This window comes from Neohortaea acidophila (assembly GCF_010093505.1).
Source record: "Neohortaea acidophila strain CBS 113389 unplaced genomic scaffold BDY17scaffold_1, whole genome shotgun sequence".
NCBI lineage: Eukaryota > Fungi > Ascomycota > Dothideomycetes > Mycosphaerellales > Teratosphaeriaceae > Neohortaea > Neohortaea acidophila.
In genome coordinates this window covers 932,859-950,798 of record NW_022985510.1, presented here as the reverse complement: position 1 = coordinate 950,798, position 17,940 = coordinate 932,859, and the positions used below count along the sequence as shown (strand labels likewise).

General features: G+C 54.8%; 8 protein-coding genes across 8 annotated transcripts; 4 read left to right on the top strand and 4 right to left on the bottom strand.

The window, feature by feature from the left end:
- Nucleotides 1-534: 534 nt before the first annotated feature.
- BDY17DRAFT_319939 (uncharacterized protein) lies at nucleotides 535-2,698 on the top strand (the record flags this gene model as incomplete). Its single annotated transcript, XM_033736360.1, has 7 exons — nucleotides 535-679; nucleotides 744-1,040; nucleotides 1,094-1,542; nucleotides 1,600-1,638; nucleotides 1,690-2,244; nucleotides 2,293-2,436; nucleotides 2,648-2,698. The coding sequence occupies 7 exons, from the start codon at nucleotides 535-537 to the stop codon at nucleotides 2,696-2,698; spliced, it is 1,680 nt and encodes a 559-aa protein (XP_033593962.1).
- An 11-nt stretch (nucleotides 2,699-2,709) lies between these two features.
- On the bottom strand, nucleotides 2,710-6,241 carry BDY17DRAFT_288886 (heme peroxidase). Its single transcript, XM_033732264.1, has 11 exons — nucleotides 5,844-6,241; nucleotides 5,491-5,781; nucleotides 5,237-5,435; nucleotides 4,797-5,061; nucleotides 4,523-4,744; nucleotides 4,352-4,444; nucleotides 4,107-4,239; nucleotides 4,010-4,048; nucleotides 3,750-3,829; nucleotides 3,114-3,694; nucleotides 2,710-3,062 (listed from the first exon to the last, which is right to left on the bottom strand). The coding sequence occupies exons 1-11, from the start codon at nucleotides 6,002-6,004 to the stop codon at nucleotides 2,748-2,750; spliced, it is 2,379 nt and encodes a 792-aa protein (XP_033593961.1). The 5' UTR covers nucleotides 6,005-6,241; the 3' UTR covers nucleotides 2,710-2,747.
- On the top strand, nucleotides 6,242-8,066 carry BDY17DRAFT_342157 (Alpha/Beta hydrolase protein; the record flags this gene model as incomplete). The annotated part of the gene is made up of 8 exons (XM_033738008.1): nucleotides 6,242-6,608; nucleotides 6,662-7,048; nucleotides 7,107-7,138; nucleotides 7,208-7,220; nucleotides 7,292-7,420; nucleotides 7,475-7,502; nucleotides 7,552-7,912; nucleotides 7,960-8,066. Exons 1-8 carry the CDS (start codon nucleotides 6,469-6,471, stop codon nucleotides 8,064-8,066), a joined length of 1,197 nt encoding a protein of 398 aa, XP_033593960.1. The 5' UTR covers nucleotides 6,242-6,468.
- BDY17DRAFT_288882 (uncharacterized protein) lies at nucleotides 8,054-9,679 on the bottom strand. The gene has a single exon (XM_033732263.1). It carries the CDS (start codon nucleotides 9,365-9,367, stop codon nucleotides 8,096-8,098), a length of 1,272 nt encoding a protein of 423 aa, XP_033593959.1. The 5' UTR covers nucleotides 9,368-9,679; the 3' UTR covers nucleotides 8,054-8,095.
- An 8-nt stretch (nucleotides 9,680-9,687) lies between these two features.
- BDY17DRAFT_10554 (uncharacterized protein) lies at nucleotides 9,688-10,474 on the top strand. Its single transcript, XM_033729153.1, has 2 exons — nucleotides 9,688-10,303; nucleotides 10,374-10,474. The coding sequence occupies exon 1, from the start codon at nucleotides 9,824-9,826 to the stop codon at nucleotides 10,184-10,186; it is 363 nt and encodes a 120-aa protein (XP_033593958.1). The 5' UTR covers nucleotides 9,688-9,823; the 3' UTR covers nucleotides 10,187-10,303; nucleotides 10,374-10,474.
- Nucleotides 10,475-12,978, top strand: BDY17DRAFT_10555 (uncharacterized protein). The gene is made up of 3 exons (XM_033729155.1): nucleotides 10,475-11,192; nucleotides 11,278-11,462; nucleotides 11,600-12,978. Exons 1-3 carry the CDS (start codon nucleotides 10,692-10,694, stop codon nucleotides 12,876-12,878), a joined length of 1,965 nt encoding a protein of 654 aa, XP_033593957.1. The 5' UTR covers nucleotides 10,475-10,691; the 3' UTR covers nucleotides 12,879-12,978.
- Nucleotides 12,979-13,293: 315 nt separating this feature from the next.
- On the bottom strand, nucleotides 13,294-16,043 carry BDY17DRAFT_337215 (uncharacterized protein; the record flags this gene model as incomplete). Its single annotated transcript, XM_033737951.1, has 9 exons — nucleotides 15,727-16,043; nucleotides 15,666-15,676; nucleotides 15,502-15,547; nucleotides 14,876-15,448; nucleotides 14,689-14,824; nucleotides 14,430-14,624; nucleotides 14,208-14,373; nucleotides 13,409-14,154; nucleotides 13,294-13,368 (listed from the first exon to the last, which is right to left on the bottom strand). The coding sequence occupies exons 1-9, from the start codon at nucleotides 15,840-15,842 to the stop codon at nucleotides 13,294-13,296; spliced, it is 2,064 nt and encodes a 687-aa protein (XP_033593956.1). The 5' UTR covers nucleotides 15,843-16,043.
- On the bottom strand, nucleotides 16,033-17,688 carry BDY17DRAFT_288873 (uncharacterized protein). Its single transcript, XM_033732262.1, has 4 exons — nucleotides 17,412-17,688; nucleotides 16,819-17,357; nucleotides 16,259-16,758; nucleotides 16,033-16,205 (listed from the first exon to the last, which is right to left on the bottom strand). Exons 1-4 carry the CDS (start codon nucleotides 17,492-17,494, stop codon nucleotides 16,062-16,064), a joined length of 1,266 nt encoding a protein of 421 aa, XP_033593955.1. The 5' UTR covers nucleotides 17,495-17,688; the 3' UTR covers nucleotides 16,033-16,061.
- Between the last annotated feature and the right edge of the window lie 252 nt (nucleotides 17,689-17,940).

Below are 17,940 nucleotides of genomic sequence, written 5' to 3'. Positions count from 1 at the left end.
GCTAGGCGAGTGATTTGTACGATGCGCTGCAGGATGATGGACTGAGCGAAGATGGTCGTGGCGAAGGTCTTTGAGCGAATGTCGGTGGCGTTGCCATGTGTTTGCTGGCCCTTGAATGTTCTTGTGTGAATGGTCTTCGTTGCCTTGAAGCATGCACGTGCCCGTTTGTTCGAATTGTCCGTTTGTATGCAGGTCTGCAAACGCAGTGTCCGGGAAGTATGTTTTCGATTTTTGTCCGTAGCCTTCCAATCAAAACTTGACTGTTACACCGGCGATTGTGCTGAGACTGGTTCGATCAATCCACTGCGAGCTCTCGTGTCTTCACACCACCGGTCTTTCAACCGAACTTGACTCTTCACTCCCCGCCATTCACACCCGCCCTGTCCCCGTTTCATGAAGTGACTGCCCAAGTCACTGGATGAAATTCACCACTTAGGTGACAAAGGTAACCGTCCTCCGACGCTCAAGGCAGGACTCTTCTGCAGTTGCTGACCAGACTTTCATTTGAAGACAGACCACCGACTACCGCCAGCCATGACCTCCAAGATGGATCGATTCAGCAAGTTCGACATCTCCAAAGGCTTGAAGGAGACAATTGCCTTGCAGAAGGAGTGCGAGAAATTCCGTGAGCAAGTCGCCAACGGGGCAGAGGTGTCCGAAGAGGATGTCAAAGATCTGTGTAAGTCGTATCGAGAACCAAACTGGTTATGCCATGGGCAGGAGCTCACTATCCGTCATCGTAGGCGATTGCTTGAAAGATCGAGGCTTTTACCGGATTGTATCGGTCTTCTTGCCCGTTTTCTACGGAGAAGACGAAGACATTTCCAACGACAGTGAGATCGGAGCGCGTATCCGCGAGGCTGCACGAGAGTGGCGCCCAGACGAACACTTCCCACCTTCTCCACAGTCCGAACACTATTCAAACACGCTCGCGCATCGCTTGGACGAGATGCTGACAGGCCTGTTCCGAGACATGAGGCTCGATGACAATGCACGTTGTCTGCTGGCCGTAGCATTCAAGCCGGTGTACGAGGCTGGCGGTGAGTTGAACATCCCTATAACGCCATCGCGGAAGTGCACTGACAATTGCAAGGCCTCCCGTTAGAGAACATCAACACGATTATCGAAGAAGGCGCAAAGCGAGGCCTGCCCCGCGAACCTGGTATCGTCCCCGGCGGTCAAAGGTACTTCAAGGGCGCCGAACCTCAATCCGGGAACACGAAGACGCAGACGGGTGTCTTCAATGGCGGCAATACATGCTATCAGAATGGCATGTTTCGCCTGATACTGTCGAGCAAGCGGGCCCCGGACGTCTTGCTCCACGGCGGAGAAGCTCCCCCGGCTGGCAATGAAGAGCTAGGACAAAAGCTCTTCGAGTTAATCCAGGCCATCAAAGCGAAGTCGTTCGACGGTTCGAAGCATTTGTTGCAGCAGCTTTGGACGCATTTCGGAAAGGACCATTCCCTACGCCAGTACGTGCCCGGAAAACAGCAAGACGCGGAGGAGTTCTTTCGACACGTGATGATGGACGGATTGGGAGAGGTACATGATTCATCCATAGGCATGTCATCGCGAAGAACTTGCTGACAACTCCGGCAGATACCGCGCACGGCGTTCGGTCACAACATCGTGAGCAAGGTATGACAATCGAAGATGATTCCTCGCGGAAAAGGCTAACAATCTGCACAGGACAGGTGCATCGATTGCGACCTCGAGAGCCATGGTCCCAGCGAGGAAGAGGTCATCTACTCGATCGGATTAGAAGAGTCGACCCCCGCTACGTCGCTGACCTCACTACTGCTTGACCAGATGGTCAAAGTCGAGGAAGTGGAGAAGAGGTGTGGCAAATGCGAGGCCGACACGATCCACGGCAGGGCTACAGGCCTGGAGCCCGCGCAGGACTCCCTTGGCCCAGAAATCGTCATCCAACTCAAGCGCTTCGACGGCCGTGGCGAGAGCAAAGTCAGGACGGCCATATCGCTCCCGGAACGTCTTTTCGCCATGGCCGGCCGCGAAAGGCCGTACTACATCAAATGGATTCTGCGCCACATTGGGAACAGCGTCGACTTCGGCCACTACCTGGCCTATGAGCGAGGGTCACCATCGGCAGCGGATGCACGCAAGCCGCAGCAGGACGCGTCGGAGGAGAAGACGACGGAGTTCGAGGCGCAGTCTTTCGACGTGTGGACGATGTATGAGGATGACAAGCGGGTGACGAACATCCCTTTCCGGACTGTGCAAGAGGTGAATTGATCCCCGCCTAAAAAGTGGGGCGAAGCTAATCCCTGACAGGCGTGCGAGAAGGACTGGTATATTTGCATGGCGGCACCGGCGTCCGACAAGGAAGTTGAATCGCTGCTCGCGACAGTCCCGATCAACATGAAGAAACGCACAGCGTTCATGGACGCAATCCGCGCACAATACGAATTGCAGCATGTGAGTGGACGCATCCCTCCGAATACATTTGACCACGACGGCCCAATTGTTCCTCTCCTTCACGCCGCACTTCAAGACCATCTCAAACTCATCGAATTTCCGGCGATGGCAATGGGGCTCAGGCACGTAAGGCTTGAGAGGCCGAAGAGCGTGCGAAAAAGCAACAGGGGGCCATGGATGCGTTGGACTCCAACTACTACCGTTTCGGTAGAGAGTATTGGGGGCGACAGGGGGTAATGGAACGATGAACGTAGGCATGTAATACTTCAACGAACCCAGTACGCAGTTTCTAGCTTCGTAAACGTTCCCACCTACAAACGAGCGTGCTCCTTGCTTGCTCCCGGCTGTGAGCGGAGGTCGAAGCGATCCGCATTCATGACTTTCGTCCAAGCCGCAACAAACTTCTGGACGAACCTGTCCTTTGCCGTGTCGCTGGCATAGACCTCCGCAATAGCTCTCAACTCCGGCTGGGAGCCGAAAACAAGATCTACTCTCGACGCCTGCCATTTGCTCTCGCCCGTCTTGCGATCAAAGCCTTCAAAGACCTCGCCGTTCTTGCCTTGCTTCCATTCCGTATTGATATCGAGCAGGTTCTTGAAGAAGTCGTTTGACAGCGTGCCAGGGTTCTGTCATCGCGTTAGTGCTTATTAATACAGCAACGCTTTCAATACGCTTACCTTGGTCAAGATTCCATAGCTTGAGCCATCCCAGTTGGCGTTGAGGGAGCGGAGCCCACCAACGAGGACAGTCATTTCAGGAGCGGAGAGTCCGAGCAGTTGTGCGCGGTCAATGAGCATGCGCTCCGTGCTCACACGGCTTGTGCTCTTGCCGTAGTTGCGGAAGCCGTCGGCATGTGGCTCAAGATGGGCCATGCCGGTCTCGTCCGTCTGTTCTTGGGTGGCATCAACGCGACCTGGAGTAAAAGGCACGCTCACGCCGGAGGCTTTCTCAAGAGCGGCGCTTCCGGCAAGTACAATCAGGTCGGCCACGGAGACCTTCTTCCCAGATTGGTTGAACTCGTGTTGGACATTTTCAAGTCCGCGCAAGACTTCCTGAAGGATCGAGCCTTGAGGACCAGGCGTAGGATTGTTAATCGGCCAGCTTGTCTGTGGAGCTAGTCGAATGCGTGCGCCATTGGCTCCACCTCTATAGTCAGTACCACGGAAAGTCGAGGCTGAAGACCAAGCCACAAGGATGAAATGGTTCAGCGGCAGTCCAAGAGCGAGAATCTTCTGCTTCAAAGATTTGATGTCCGCCTCTGCAGGATCCATTAGCAAGTTCGTCACCCAGCTTTGAAGCCCGTTCTGACTTACCATCGATGACCGGGCCATCATGCTCTGGCAGCGGGTCTTCCCACAGAGAGACTTCGGATGGGATCTCGGGGCCGAACCACCTGCAACTCTAGGGTTAGCACGTGCTTGTTGTCATTCATGAGTATTGGTTAGGAACAAGCCCAGTGCTGAGAGATCAACTACGCGAAGCTGCTACCGGTGGCAACTATGATCGCCACCGGCGGAGCCACCGTTGCGATCGATCTCGAAGCAGCTAAGCAAGGTCTCCGAAGGAAACGGACCTCGAACGTGGCCCCATATCACGGTGCAGGAGCTTGAACCTAGATCCCGAATGTTAGCCCTGAATCCTTTATAAAGGTGCTGATTACCAGCGCTTACCAAGCCCGTGCAAAGGCGTCATGAAGCTCATTGTTGTTCTCGAGGAATCGGCGGCAGATCTTGTCGTAGTTCTCGTCTCCGTAGCGGAGCGCAAGATCTGTGGTAAGCATGCGAGGCTTGTGCTTGACATTTCCTAGCAATTTTATGGGTCAGCATGGATCCAGATCCGCTGGAGGAGGTTCCCAATGCGGTAGTATGTCTCGGGGCAAATGGACAACACTACCGAGCGGGGGGCCTTAACATACCATCATAGGCATCGGGAATTGTGGCTTCCGCGCCCTTGGCCACCCACTGCGAAGCTCCAGCTGGACTCTTCTCTAACTCCCACTCAAAGGCATCTTGAGTTTAAGGGTCAGCATGGATACACCGTAGGACAATAAGTGTAACAGGAACGGGGGTGGTTCCTAATGACTTACACATGTATTTGAGGTAGTCGTTCGTCCAAGTGGTGGGCTGGCTTGTCCATGTCACCTCCAAGCCAGAAGTGATCGTGTCGGGACCCTTGCCAGTCTTGTGGCTGTTGTGCCAGCCGAAGCCTTGCTCTTCGAGGCTTGCAGCGTTGGGCTCCTTGCCGACGTGGTCGGATGATGCAGCGCCGTGAGTCTTGCCGAAGGTATGGCCACCCGCAATGAGGGCGACTAGGAAAATGTAAGCGTGATTCCACAGGATGCAAGTATTCGGTGGACGGACCTGTTTCTTCGTCATCCATCCCCATACGGCTGAAAGTGGTGCGGATATCGCGGGCCGATGCTTTGGTATCCGGAACGCCGTCTGGGCCTTCGGGATTGACGTAGATCAGACCCATGTGGGCGGCGGCCAAAGGCTTTTCGAGGTCGCGGGAGTGGATGTCCGAGTGATCTATCTTAGATTGGTCGCCATCTACGACGCCGTGGCCATCCGGACCAGGCTGGCCTTCACTATATCTGACCTCATTGCCAAGCCATGTGGCCTCTCCCTGCAAGGTTTTGAAGGTTAGCGAGTGTTTTGTACACTATTGAGAATGTTGGGTAGAATAAGTCACGTGCTCTGACCAATCACGTGATTTCGCTGGCAAATACAAGCCTCACCAGCGAGATTATCACTGCGATTGGTCTCGGAACAGCCGGACGAGCTCTCTAGAGTGCACTTACGCCCCAGTATACTGCCTCATCAGCTTCGTTGTCATCGTTTCTGCCGGCGGCGAATCCAAAGGTTTTGACACCCATGGACTCGAGGGCGACGTTGCCGGTGAGCAGCATGAGATCACTCCAACTGATGCGCGTTCCATACTTGTTTTTGATCGGCCAAAGCAGGCGGCGAGCCTTGTCGAGGCTCACGTTGTCAGGCCAGCTATTGACGGGCGGATCAGCATTGGCAGAGACAGAAATGTTTCCGGACCGCCTACCTGTTGAGTGGCGCGAAACGCTGCTGCCCATGGCCTCCACCACCACGGCCGTCAAACACACGGTATGTTCCAGCGCTGTGCCAGGCCATCCGGACGAACAGCCCGCCATAGTGTCCGAAGTCTGCTGGCCACCAGTCTTGGCTGTCGGTCATCAACGCATGTAAATCCTTCTTCAACTCCCAGTAATCATTTCCAAGGCTTTTGAACTCGCTGGGGTAGTCGAAGTCGTCGAGTGGGTTGGTGACATTGGTGTGCTGACGGAGGATGTTGAGACGGAGTTGTTCGGGCCACCTAAGGATCGTATGTCAGTGACTGCTGGTAATTGCCACCTGGGATGGCTTTTGAACTCATACCAATCCGTGTTCCTCGTGCCACCTCCAGCGACATTGTGCACTGGGCATTCTGCTCCTCCTGCCTTAGAAGCCATCGTTCGTCGAGTATGTTGGACGAGTCTTTGAGAAGCGGGAATGGATTGGTGCAGAAGAGAGTAAAATCTGCCGTACCGAGCGCTCATGTTGGATGTCACAGTATCAGGTGTTATTAAGCGCGCATCCGGGTGGTGGTCGGGTCCACAAAATCACTACCAGCTATGATGCTAACAACCAGATCCTGACGCCACTCTGGGTGCTTCGAGCGAGAATTTTTGCAATCCACTGAAAAGTCCCTCCGAAAGCTCCCGTAAAATCGGCGCCACGGTTCTCTCGCTAACGCAAGGCTTGTGGCCTCGCTTGTCTTGATCGTTATTGCACGTCTACCGGTCAATGGCTTTCGACCGGCGCGCGCGAGAGGTGTCGTCAATGAAGTCGCGCCAAGAAAAGCCGCACCGGCCAATCGGAGCGCGTGGTCAGCCCCGCATCGAGCTTCTCCATTCGACCCCGCCAACGCCGCGGCTCGTGCTGGACAAATGCGGGGAGATACCTCAACTCATGTAGACATTGACGTCCAGCCTTTTCCATTGAACCACGTGGACTCCTAGTGATGGCCGAACTTCAAGACATCAAGCCTTTTGATCCGACTATTCCACAGGCTGAGGTGGATCGGCTGAAACGAAAACTGGAAGACACAAGGCTCCCTCCCAAACCCATTGTCCCCGAAGCCCAGGATGGAGATGCATATGGGTAGGTCCCACACTCAATCAACCGTTGATGAATTTCGTCTAACAAACACTTTGCCCGCCCGCTACATGGGCGAAAAAACTTCGGGATGCGTGGGTCAATGACTTCGATTGGAGCGAACATCAAGAGAGAATCAACAGCGCTCCACACTTCATGTACCACCATCCCGAAGGTATAAAGATTCATTTCCTCCATTCGAAGAGCCCTCGGGAGGATGCTATTCCTCTGATCATGTGTCACGGCTGGCCAGGGAGTTTCTACGAGTTCAATCAGGTCTGGGGCCCTCTGGCAAACCCACCCAGCAAGGATCTTCCTGCCTTTAACGTCGTTGTACCCTCTCTCCCTGGCTACGGATTTTCCGATTGGCCTCCACGGTCAAAGTGGACGTTGCAGGACACTGCAAGGATTTTTGATGCGTTGATGAAACGGCTTGGGTATAATAAGTACGCGATCTGAGACCGACAGTAGCTGAAGGCTGTCACACTGACATTGCTCTCTTAGATACTATTTCCACGGCGGTGATTGGGCGCACTGTAAGTCATCGCAGACGCAGGATCCCAGCAAAGGCTGCGGACACTTTTCAAGCTGACGCGAGTACACAGGGATTGGTCGCGAGTAAGACACTAATATCTACCTCTGTTCGACATGATCGTTTCGTGTACTGACGTTAGTTGCTACAACACCAGGATGGGTTGCAGGTACACCGACTCCTGCAAACTGATCCATTTCAATTTCGCTCCGTCTCCTCTACCCAAGCTTAACCATCGTGGGCGCAACGAATACACTCCACGCGAGTTGGAGGTCCAGGGCAGGGTGTAAGTCATTAGCAACAACCCGTCTTTGAGAATAGACGTCTGACGCGTCGATAGAGACGACTGGTTGGAGAACCACATGGGGGTCAGATTCCTTGACAACATCCCACAATCTCGAGTCTAACATGCCACAGTACGCCATAGAAATGCGCACCCGCCCAATGACAATCGGCTGGGGATTCCACGACAACCCCATCGGCATCATGATGTTCGTCGGCGAAAAGTACCTCGAAGCCGCCGCCCCAGAATCGTGGGAAACACGCTATTGGACCCAGCATGTCCTCGCCACTTGTTCAATCTACTTCTTCACCGGCACAATCATGCCTAGCATGCTTTGCTACTACGAAAACGTTCGACACGAGCATTTCGCCGAGTTCGCCATCGACCCATCCATTCGAATCACGGTGCCTTTCGGCTATACTAGCTTCTACTGGGACACCGAGCCGTCCTCCAAGCGAGCGGTGGAGAGGACGGGCAATTTGGTGTTTTATAAAGGTCAGTCTGCCGCCTTCACACAATATTGTTCGTACTAATTGGAACAGAGCGAGACGATGCTGGTCATTACGTAGCAGCGGAAAGTCCGAACTCGATTATACAAGACGTCAGGGCGCTCGCTGTACAAGAATGGCACAAAGCCGTCCGTTCTTAGTCGATTGCAAGAGTTATTCTGTCTATCCTCTAAATTCTACTCTCTGCCCCCACCACCGGCGTCGTGTTCTCATCAATCTTGATTTGAAACGTGCTCGAGGCCAGCCCATAACTCTGCGCCACAGCCTCACTCGCGTACACCCTCATCTTCTCCTCATACGCGGCTGTAAGGCCTTCTTTGTACCCGCCAGCTTCCCCCAGCAACCGCCCGAGAAGTGCCGAATCACGCATAGCCGTGTTTGCCCCAATTCCACCCGCTGGAGTCATGGAATGTACTGCATCACCGATGACAGTCACACGGTTTTCGTTCTTCCAAACAGGCACGCCGGAAGGAGTGGAGCACGTGATTTTCCAGAACGCAGCCTCCTTCACTCGCATCTCATCAAATAGCGGCTTGTACTTGGGATGCCAATTTGCAGTCAGCGATTTGGCCATGTTGGCTGCGGTCTCACCAACGATTTGGAAGTTGTTGTTGGGCGGATTGATGACTCCCGGGGTGGCACTCATTGTCCATCCAAGATCGGCTTTTGGGTCGTCCATATCCTCTGGGCGAACGTTGGTGATGATGAAGGATTGGCCTTGGGGATTTGTGCTGTCGATCAATCGCCAGACGCCTTCGCCCAAGCCCTTGAACGCGGTAGCCGGTGACTGTCCGTGAATACCTCTCGCGCCCGTGTCGTACGTCTTCAGCTTCCCGTCCGAAAGCTGCTTGGCCACCTTGGAGTAGATGCCCTCGCCGCCAATCAGCATCTCGCCTTCCTCCGATTTAGAGCCGTCGGCAAAGACGGCTTTCACGCCATGGTCAGTCAGCTCGTAACTGACGACGTGATGATCCCATCGAATAAAGGGCTCGCAACCCTCCATAAACAGCGCACGCATGTCCCCACGCGAGATCCCAATCGTCTTGCCTCCCCTCGACTGCAGCTTCTCCGTCGCCAATTTCTCCGGAACTTTATAGCTCCCGCCCGCCGCTTGCTGCTCCCCCTTGGACACTTGGGTGGTCCCGTCTTGCTCAATGTCCTCTCCCGTGACCGCATTCAACAGACCGAAGCCCTTGGCACCACCCGTCTTGCTGGTGGCCTGCCAGAACTTGTCAAAACCGGGTCCGAGCACTTCCTCGATGGCGTCCAGGCCCTCGTTCGACATCCGAAGGCGGTAGCCCTGCGCCCGGAAGATGAGGGAAGCATCGCGTTCAAAGACCACAAAAGGGATCTTGGAGCGAAGGAGAGAGCGGGCGAGAAGAAGAGATGCCAGGCCTCCGCCTGAGATGAGGATGGGCTTCCGTGCGGATGCGGCGGCCATTGTCGGGAGATGGAGGAGCGATGATGACAGCGGATTGTTGGGGAGACAATGGCTGGACTTATACTGCGCCGACGTCTAGAGTGCGGTTGCCTTGCTTGATAATCCCTAGATGGGAAGCTCGTCGCTGCATTTGCGAGCCCCGTCCCCGTCTGCACGGCTGAAGGGCGATTATTCAGCTGATGAGGTGAGCAAGTGAGGTCGAGTTTCATTGGCCGACAAGCGAGCGTTCGGGCCTATTTGAAGGCCGAGATGCGCCGACGAGCGGGTGGAGAAAAGGGGAGGCAAGGTAAGCAAAAGCTGCAGGTCGGTGTTATGCGGGTCAATTATATGCTTTCATTTGTACGCTGGTCACCATCCATTTAGTCAGCGCCGAAGAGGAGCTCCGTCGGGGTCGGCGACTTCATCTCGTCCATTCCGCTACGCACCACCACGCCCCTTGCCATCTACTCCGGCGACATGCCGGTCGCCAGTGAAACAGGTGGACATCATCTTCCATCTTCCTTTCAATCCGTCGCTGGAACCTCCGTGCCCGGGTTCTTCGCGGTCTCAGCGGCATTGCGAACTCCGTGCACCCCTCCGACAGTAGCCTCACTGACTTCCCCTGTCTTGCCCTTCTGGCTCTTCTTCCCCAGATTCCACGCCTCTGTGAACTCTTCGCGGAGCTCCTTAGCTAGTTGCCGGAACCTCGGAGTGACCGGATCGTTTGCACGGCGTCCCTCGATCTCGTCGCAGATGGCCATGGCCTCGTCTAGACGAACGAAGCTCTCGGAGATCTTCACTACCCCAGATAGAAGTAAGAGCGTCTTGATGCAGGCGTAGTTTGGAAGAGAGGCCTGATGAAGGACTTCGAGGCATTGCTCTTTGCAGGAGGCATGATCGCCTTGACGGTACGCCTCACGAGCCTGCAAGGAAGTCAGATCTCGTTACAACAGCGAGGTGCGCAAAGACTCACGCGCTCCACTAGGTAATAATGAAAACGTGCGACATTGCTGAGACCCTCTGGCAGCGCGTCCACCACTTTCGCTATACGAGCTGCTGCGCCGTCTTCCGACAAATTGTTCGATGCCTGCATCAAGTCCGACTTCTTGGGCTTGTTGGCCGATGGTCCAGGCTGATGAGATCCTTCGAGGAATCCTGTATCGGCCTTGGGTTCAGATTGGTGCGACATTGCTCAAACGATGATGAATAAGGAGAGGTCTTCCGTGGCTTTCGACGCTCTGTGAGGTCGAGTGACAAAGGACCGTGCTCAAGGTGGAAAGGGTCGCACCTTCCTTGACACGATGCCTACGCTCCTTCCTCGCACGGCCAAGTAAGGGGAAACGAGATGAGAGTAGCACAGGCCAAAGCAGTGGTATGTGTCGACCTGCACAAGGATCAAATGGGTGCTGGTTCAACGTCAAAGTTTGCTTCGTTCATTCACCGTTTGTCGTTTGCCTCAAGCGATGTCGACGTGGCGCTGCATAAGCTTTCCCCGTTTGCTCATTCACCCTGCATTTGTACGGTGACAACACCTCCACCCTGTTTTGCCTGTTCTTGCAGAGCGTCCAAGAAGATTTTCTTCCTCCACCACACTGGGCGTTGGCGACACGACTTGTTCGCAACACCTACGAACATGCCACCCAAGACGAACGGGCAGGCAGCGTCGGCTGCGAATCTTTGTGGCAGAGCACAATCCAACACGCTTCAAGACAATGAAGCGGGCCATGCTTCTGGGAACGACTCATCCGCAGGCCAAAATGCCTCGTTTCCACTTCGCCGCTGCTCTCCGCTGTTGGAAGTCGATGAGATTGCAGTACCGCGAGACGAGGACTCTGAGATTCCATCTGTGAGTGTGCTGGTCTTTCGTTGCGTTGCATCATCGAGCGTCTTGCTCCATCGGTTTGCCGTTCATTATTGACCATGTTGAGTAGCTCGGCACCACCAACCTGTTGACAGAAGAAATGAAGAAGGACAAACCGTTCGCGCAAAGAGCTGCTCCACCAATTCCTCACCCAGCCACTTCCACTGCGGTAATGCTAGGACAAGGAACTGCTGGTCAAGCATTGAACAGGCTCGTGCGGAGTCTCCCAAAGCTTCGAGATTTTCGAGTTGACATGTAAGTTCATGTTGCGAGGTCTCCCGCGACGCAACGATAGACGGCCTCGCAAGTACTGTTGGAAGGTGTTGCGCGGCGAGACCAATGCAACAACCATATACCTCGGTATCCTTTGCTGACGAGTGTACCGTGTATAGTGTGGGCAACTCGATTCGTTTCGGCACTCTAACGGACGACCTTAGCGGTAGCCAGAACGACTTCCATACGCGCACCACGGAGGCCGCAGCCAAAGGCCTCAAGACTCCTTTCACCTATGCCGCACCAGATTGGAGTGCATCATACGAACAGCGCTTCATGATCGCACAAAGTTTCCAGGCCATCCTACAACGCATCCCTGATGAGCCGACCGATCTTTCCGGAATTGCAATGCAGTTGATGTTTCACTGTGCCGTTACTTCCACACCTTGCCTGCCCCGTTCGATCTACCAGGCCGTCACAAGTGTTTCCCCAGGCTTCGCGCTGTCGGCCACCCGCTGGGCCGAAAAAGTCTGGCCTGGACTCTCGTCGCTACAAATCGAGATGCCAACAAAGCCACGGCAACAAGATGTTGAAATTCTGGATCGCGTCTACATCAAGGCCTGTGAATTGTCACTCGCTACTGGATCCTTTTTCGAAGGCATAATGGAGTCTTGCCGACTGGCGGACGCTTTCAATGAATCTCAACATGCTGCTTCCGGGGAGAAGTGCCACTGCTCGGAGGAGGAGTCCAAATCGACCGATCACCATCTCTGCCATGAAGACTGGCAGCCTGCTCCTCAAGCATCAGCACATACCCAGCAAAATTTGATCAGCCAGATTTGTCGTGAACAAGCAAGGCATACGAAAGATTCGCACCATTGTCTTGCATCTGGCGAAGCCACTGTCGGGAAGCGCGAGGCAGATACTCGTCGGCACGTTCGCTTCTCCACACCTCCACCTCCCAAGAAGAACAAGCCTGGCGTGGCGATCCTGAAAGCCAAGGCCAAATCTCTCGTCTCCAAGATGAAACTTTCATGTAGACGGCTGGCGAGTGTGGTGTGGAAAGGAGATGGCAAGGCTGTTAATCGCTATGACACCGGTCACCAAGATCAGCCAAAGAAAGGCGTGACAAGCGAGGTGGCCTCGCACAGCGCTCAGAGCACTGCGGAATGCCGCGAGGGGATGCAGGATCTGCAAGCCGCGCGCCCCCAGCCTCGCCGTGAGCACCGCGCAGATCTGCAGGAGATTGTCGACATGACCCTCACGATTCAACAGACGTTGGAGGCAGCCCGGCAGACCTCTCAACAAATTCTGGATACAGCCCAGCGGACGTTAAAGACAACACAGCAGGCGGCTCAGCAGAATCTGCATACAGCGGAGCAAGCGGCACAGCAGATCCTGGCTATCGCTGACCAAACCGCTCGTTCGATGATGGATATGGCCAAGCAGAAGTCGTGATACAAGACAACAAGCATCCGATACACTGAACGAAGCGGCAAGGTACGATACTTGCGGGTGATCAGACCAAGCTTGACGAGATTAATCAAACTTCGTGTGGAGAGCGGGAGTGGCAAATGAGCGAGAGTTAGAGGCAGGAGGATCAATGTGGAACGTGTGCAAGCATGAACGAGCTTCCAAGCCGTGTTATTACAGCTAGTCATACGCTTGCCAACACGCAGTACGTACAATCCCCTCTAGAACGTCACCCCCGTCTCCCAATTATACTGCGGCGCCATCATATTCACATCGAAGCCCGCAAAGCCCGCAGTCGGACTATCATTCAGGTGCTCAAAACCATCCAGACTCCCGACGCTCTCGTTATTCGTTAACGCAAAGTCTCCCACCGCGCCCAGGTCCAGCCAAGAGAAGGCATTCACGTCGTTGCCGTCGAAAATCGCGGGATCAAAGGGTGGCATGCCGTTGCCATTCGACGTTGGACCGGCTTGAGCTGTGTTTGGTCGGGTGATGTCCATTGCTCCCTCTGCTACCGATTGCCGGGGTGGAGGCTTGCGCCATAGCAGACGAATGAGGCGCGAGTAGCGATCTCCGACATCGTTGGCGCAGGCGCTGGCTTGTTGTAGTCGATCGATGGTGTCGGTGATCATCCGCTTGATGGAGCCACGTGTATCACCGCCCATGACGCCCGTCGCTCGTGCCTTGTACAAGAAGCATGCGCTGTAGATGACGTACAAGTAGTAGCGCAACGGCATGAAGCGGAAGGTCTCGCGAGGATCCACGAAGCTGTTGAAGGTGCTAAGCAATGACTTCGCCGCATCCAGAGACTCGTAGATGAAGCGGGCGTCTGGCTCTTTCGCCAAGTCGGATCCGAAGGGGTGCATGGGCTTCTGCGTTGGTTGCCCGTTCGCGGAAGCTTGCACCTGTGCCACCAATCGATTGAGCGTGGCTTGGTAGGCGAATGCATTGATGTACAGTCGCAGATATTCGTATGAAAGTATGAGGCTGGCTTTCAATGGGCTCGAGCAGGTGAACACGCCCCAAGTACTGTGCCATGAGCGTAGGGCAACTCGAAAGTCGTCGATGTATTTGACATACTCTCCGCCGAAGTTCAACTGGCTGGATCGAGCCTTGGTTGCGTAGAGTACGTCGTGTGCATTGGAAAAGAGCTGAGTGAGCTCGAGGTTTGCCTGGAAGATTGCTGCAAAGTCGTCCTGATTTAGTCTTGTCCGGAGACTGGGGAAGTCCTCGGCTCGGAGGGCCGTCATTGGGCCGGGACCTGCATAGAGTATGAGCATAAGGAACCATTGTAACAGGTAGAGCTGGACTAACCTCGAGACCAGAAGGCTTTGCCAACTCTGACAGAGATTTGTCTGTCACTCATGTAGCAGGCGGCCCAAGCGAGACGCTTCCGATTCAGTTCCAGCGACTGACCATCGTGCTCGCCTCGGAAGCCTGTCCGGTCGATACCGAGCAGATAGCCTAATCTGATGGCAGTCTGAACAAGGTCAGTACTCGTACGCGCAAGTGAAGAGGTTTAGCAAGAGGGCTTACCCCCACAAACATCCACGCTGCCTGATCTTCTTCACCTCTGCCTACGGCTTGGGTTGCATGAGGCCGACGTGGGACCCACTCCGCGAGGATGAGCATGGCTTCGACAGCTTCCACCGTTCCACGACCACTGTACACCAGGTCCGCCATAAGTTGCTGCATATGCGACGAGCATGCTTCGTGTATCTGCCACCAGTCCTTTCGTACGAGGAATAGGTCAGCGAGGATGGTCGTAGTAAGTCTCTGCTACTGGACCACCTACATTTTGGTCTCTGGAGGCTACCGTGAGTATAGCAGCAAGTAGATGCGGCTCTTTGGCGGCGCTAGTCTGCAGATGCTCATACTGCATGACATTGGGGCTGCATATGGGGAAGAATTGATGATATCGAGACTCGTACCTACATTCGTCAGCGATAACTGGGCGATTGCCTGCTTGGAGCGTCACTTACCGCTCAAGTAACGTCTGAATCATCTGAAAAGTTATCAGTCCCCGTGTCAGAGGCGGATAGTCAACGGCATCGCTTGACTGCGGCTGCTCGCTGCGCCGACCAGAGTCGTTCAGTACGTGAGATGTAGCCGACTGACGTGATCTGCCGAATCCCTGAATCGGTGGGAGCATGTTGGAACCCGAGTCACGCTCTGCAACATTGGCGAGAAATTCAAGAGCGTCCGCAGGATTCTGGAGGTCAGTGGCGGCAACACTGTCATCCACCGTCATTTTGGCAGACGGGATGGAAGCTTGGGGAGGGTCCTGGCGGAGCGGCGGCAATACACGTGATTCACGGTCGATCCATGTCGGCACTCGGTCATCGGCGGCATCTCGTCGGGGCGGAGCAATGGGCATGGGGGATAGGATGTTTCCGAGCGCTGCGCCGTCGGTGCTTGCACTACCGGGGTGATTCAGGTCCGACTGAGAGCGTTTCACTCTTCGCCCACCTCGTCTCGAGCCGCCGAGAATGCATTCGTGTTGCTCTCGAATGCACCGTTCGCATGGGGGCCGGCCTGGTTCGCCACTGCTGTATCTGAACGTCGGTCAGCAGGAGAGTGTTCCCATGTTGTCAGCAATTGAACTTACAGATCACATCTCGACTTTCTCTGCCGACAATGAAGACATGCTCGATCTGGCCTCACTCAGCTTGTGTTCCATCTGGCCGGAAGGGGAGATAGTGAGGCTGGGCACTGTGCTTGGCCCATTCCTCATGCTGCAGCGCACATCGTCGCAACGCAAGGGTTACGTACAGGTTCGTTTCCTGACCCGATATTAGCACATGCTTCACACCTCACGATCACACTGCCTTACTCTCGCTCCGACTTCGAAGCTCTTCCACTCGAGTGGGCCGCGCCTTTGGGCGGTGTCTCGACTGCCGATCCGGACGATCCAGGGCTCTCCGCATCGTATGCCACACTACTTTCCATGACGAGAATACGATGACACGGTCCTTAGAGGCGATTGACGGAGGGCAGACGGCAAGAGACGGTCACGGTTTTCACGTCAAGGCGGCCAAAGGCGGCCTCGGATGGAGCCGAATTCCGCCCCCCCCGGCTTCTCCGCGCCCCACTTTAGCGCGAGATGCGGGGGTCTGTGAACAGCACGTTCTCAATCGTACACATCGGAAGCAATCACATTTCTGTAAGCTACGAAACATCACGTCCAGGCTTACGACAGCGCCCCGGTCGAACCACCTGTGTACGCAGATACTCCAGCCTTTCCAAGTCTCCGTCGAAGTAGAAATCACCGCTATAAAACCCACAGCCGATATTACTCGTTTCGTTCCGGTACTACACCAATCTTAGGGTCAGCATAGGCGCATCCCAAGGACAGTGACACCTACCATGTCTTGTGGGATCCCTGCGACAGCGAGTGGGGGAAGCGCGGGCTTGCGTTCATTCCCGTCCGCCTTCGCAACGATGCCATCGCCAGCCTTCGCAGGCATGTGGTGAAACAGTTCTGGCTGCAGACTGTAGCATCTGAGCTGCCCTCCGTTCTCGCTATTGCAGCCCTTCAGGATCGCAACATCGTACGCGCCAGTTTGGCGGCTCGGTATTTCCATTGGCGGCGCAATGGTGGTCAGTATCTTCGCAGCAGCCTTCCGAGTGACGGCGTATCCGAAGGTGCAGAGCGGAAACACGGATCTGTGAAGCATGCGGTGGCCCTTGGGTATGTCGAATGACGTAAATAACGAGGCCGTCCAGGGATGCAGATCGGATGGAGCCAGCATCGTGCGATCCCGGTATACTCTGTGCTCTGTTCTCTCGAGGTCTTCAGGGTGGCGGTGCCCTACCCCAACGCCTTTCACCCAGTCGTCGAATGAGTCCATACAGTGACCAAGATCTTTTAGGTCAGCATGGAGACGTTGTAGGACGGTAAGAGGGATTTCTTCCGACGACTTACACAAAAGGTCCCACCCTTCCGGACGACCCCACGGGTAGCTACCGGCGTCTCTCCGGCCCGTATTGAACAGCGATCTGGCTTCTCGTTGTGCAATCGGAATCTGGTACGTCCGCAGACGAATGTCCCAGTCCACATCATCCTCGAGGATCAGACCTGTTTCAAGGCCCGAGTCCAGGAACGCCCGAAGTGCAACGTGGTGGCTCAGCCACGCGGTCACGCTTCCCCTCCCTGCGCTCGATTTGTCTTCGGGGAAGATTCGAAAGCGTCGGACATCCTCGTCTGTCCACACCACTTGTTCGGGGATGGTCAAGTTCAACTCGGTGACGGCTGCTCTTTCAAGTAGTGCCTTTCTCCTTGGAGATCCCACTGCCACAACTGGGAAGATTCCTCCGAACCCAAGTGTCTCATTGGCGGGAGTCACTCCGAATATCGAATCTTGCCATTGCTCGCGTGACCATGTTGAAGCTGGAGAGGCATATAATCCGAGAAAGAAGAGTAGGAGAGTCGCCGAGAGAATTCTGGTGAACGATGGTCGGTTCCTTGACAGTTTATTGAGCTTGCGGAGCAGTGTATACGTGTAGTAGTAAACTCACTGCTTGGATGTACGGACAGGAACCCACGGAGCTCGCAGCCCCAGCTCCTTCTCTTCCACAGAACGGGTGTGGTGGTGCATCATGTAAAGAACTCGTCACTGGTCGTCCGCAGCCTGCCCCTTCCTGGTGGCAGTCTATTCATCTTCTGGCGTCGTCCATCGTAAAACGCGTTGCTGATAAATCGTAAAGCCTAGCCCTGCAACAATACGAAAGCAGGGCGCGGGGCTATAAGCTATGTTGCAGCGCGCTATTCGAATAGGGGTGATCCACCAATCACGCGATCCATTATTGGACCCCCCTGAACAGCTGCAGTCAGTACCGTACTAGTTAGCGAGTCGCCAAGGCCGCGGACAATCTCGATACAAGCTCGTGTTGCATCGTGGCGCGAATATTGACGGAGGTGGGATATTTCTCTGTCTCCATTAGAACTGACGCTACACGATTGTAATGTACACGTTAGTTTGCAGCGTACTGCTTGTAATATTCTCCAGATCACGCCTTTTGCGTCTATTGTAGTTCAATCAAGGCT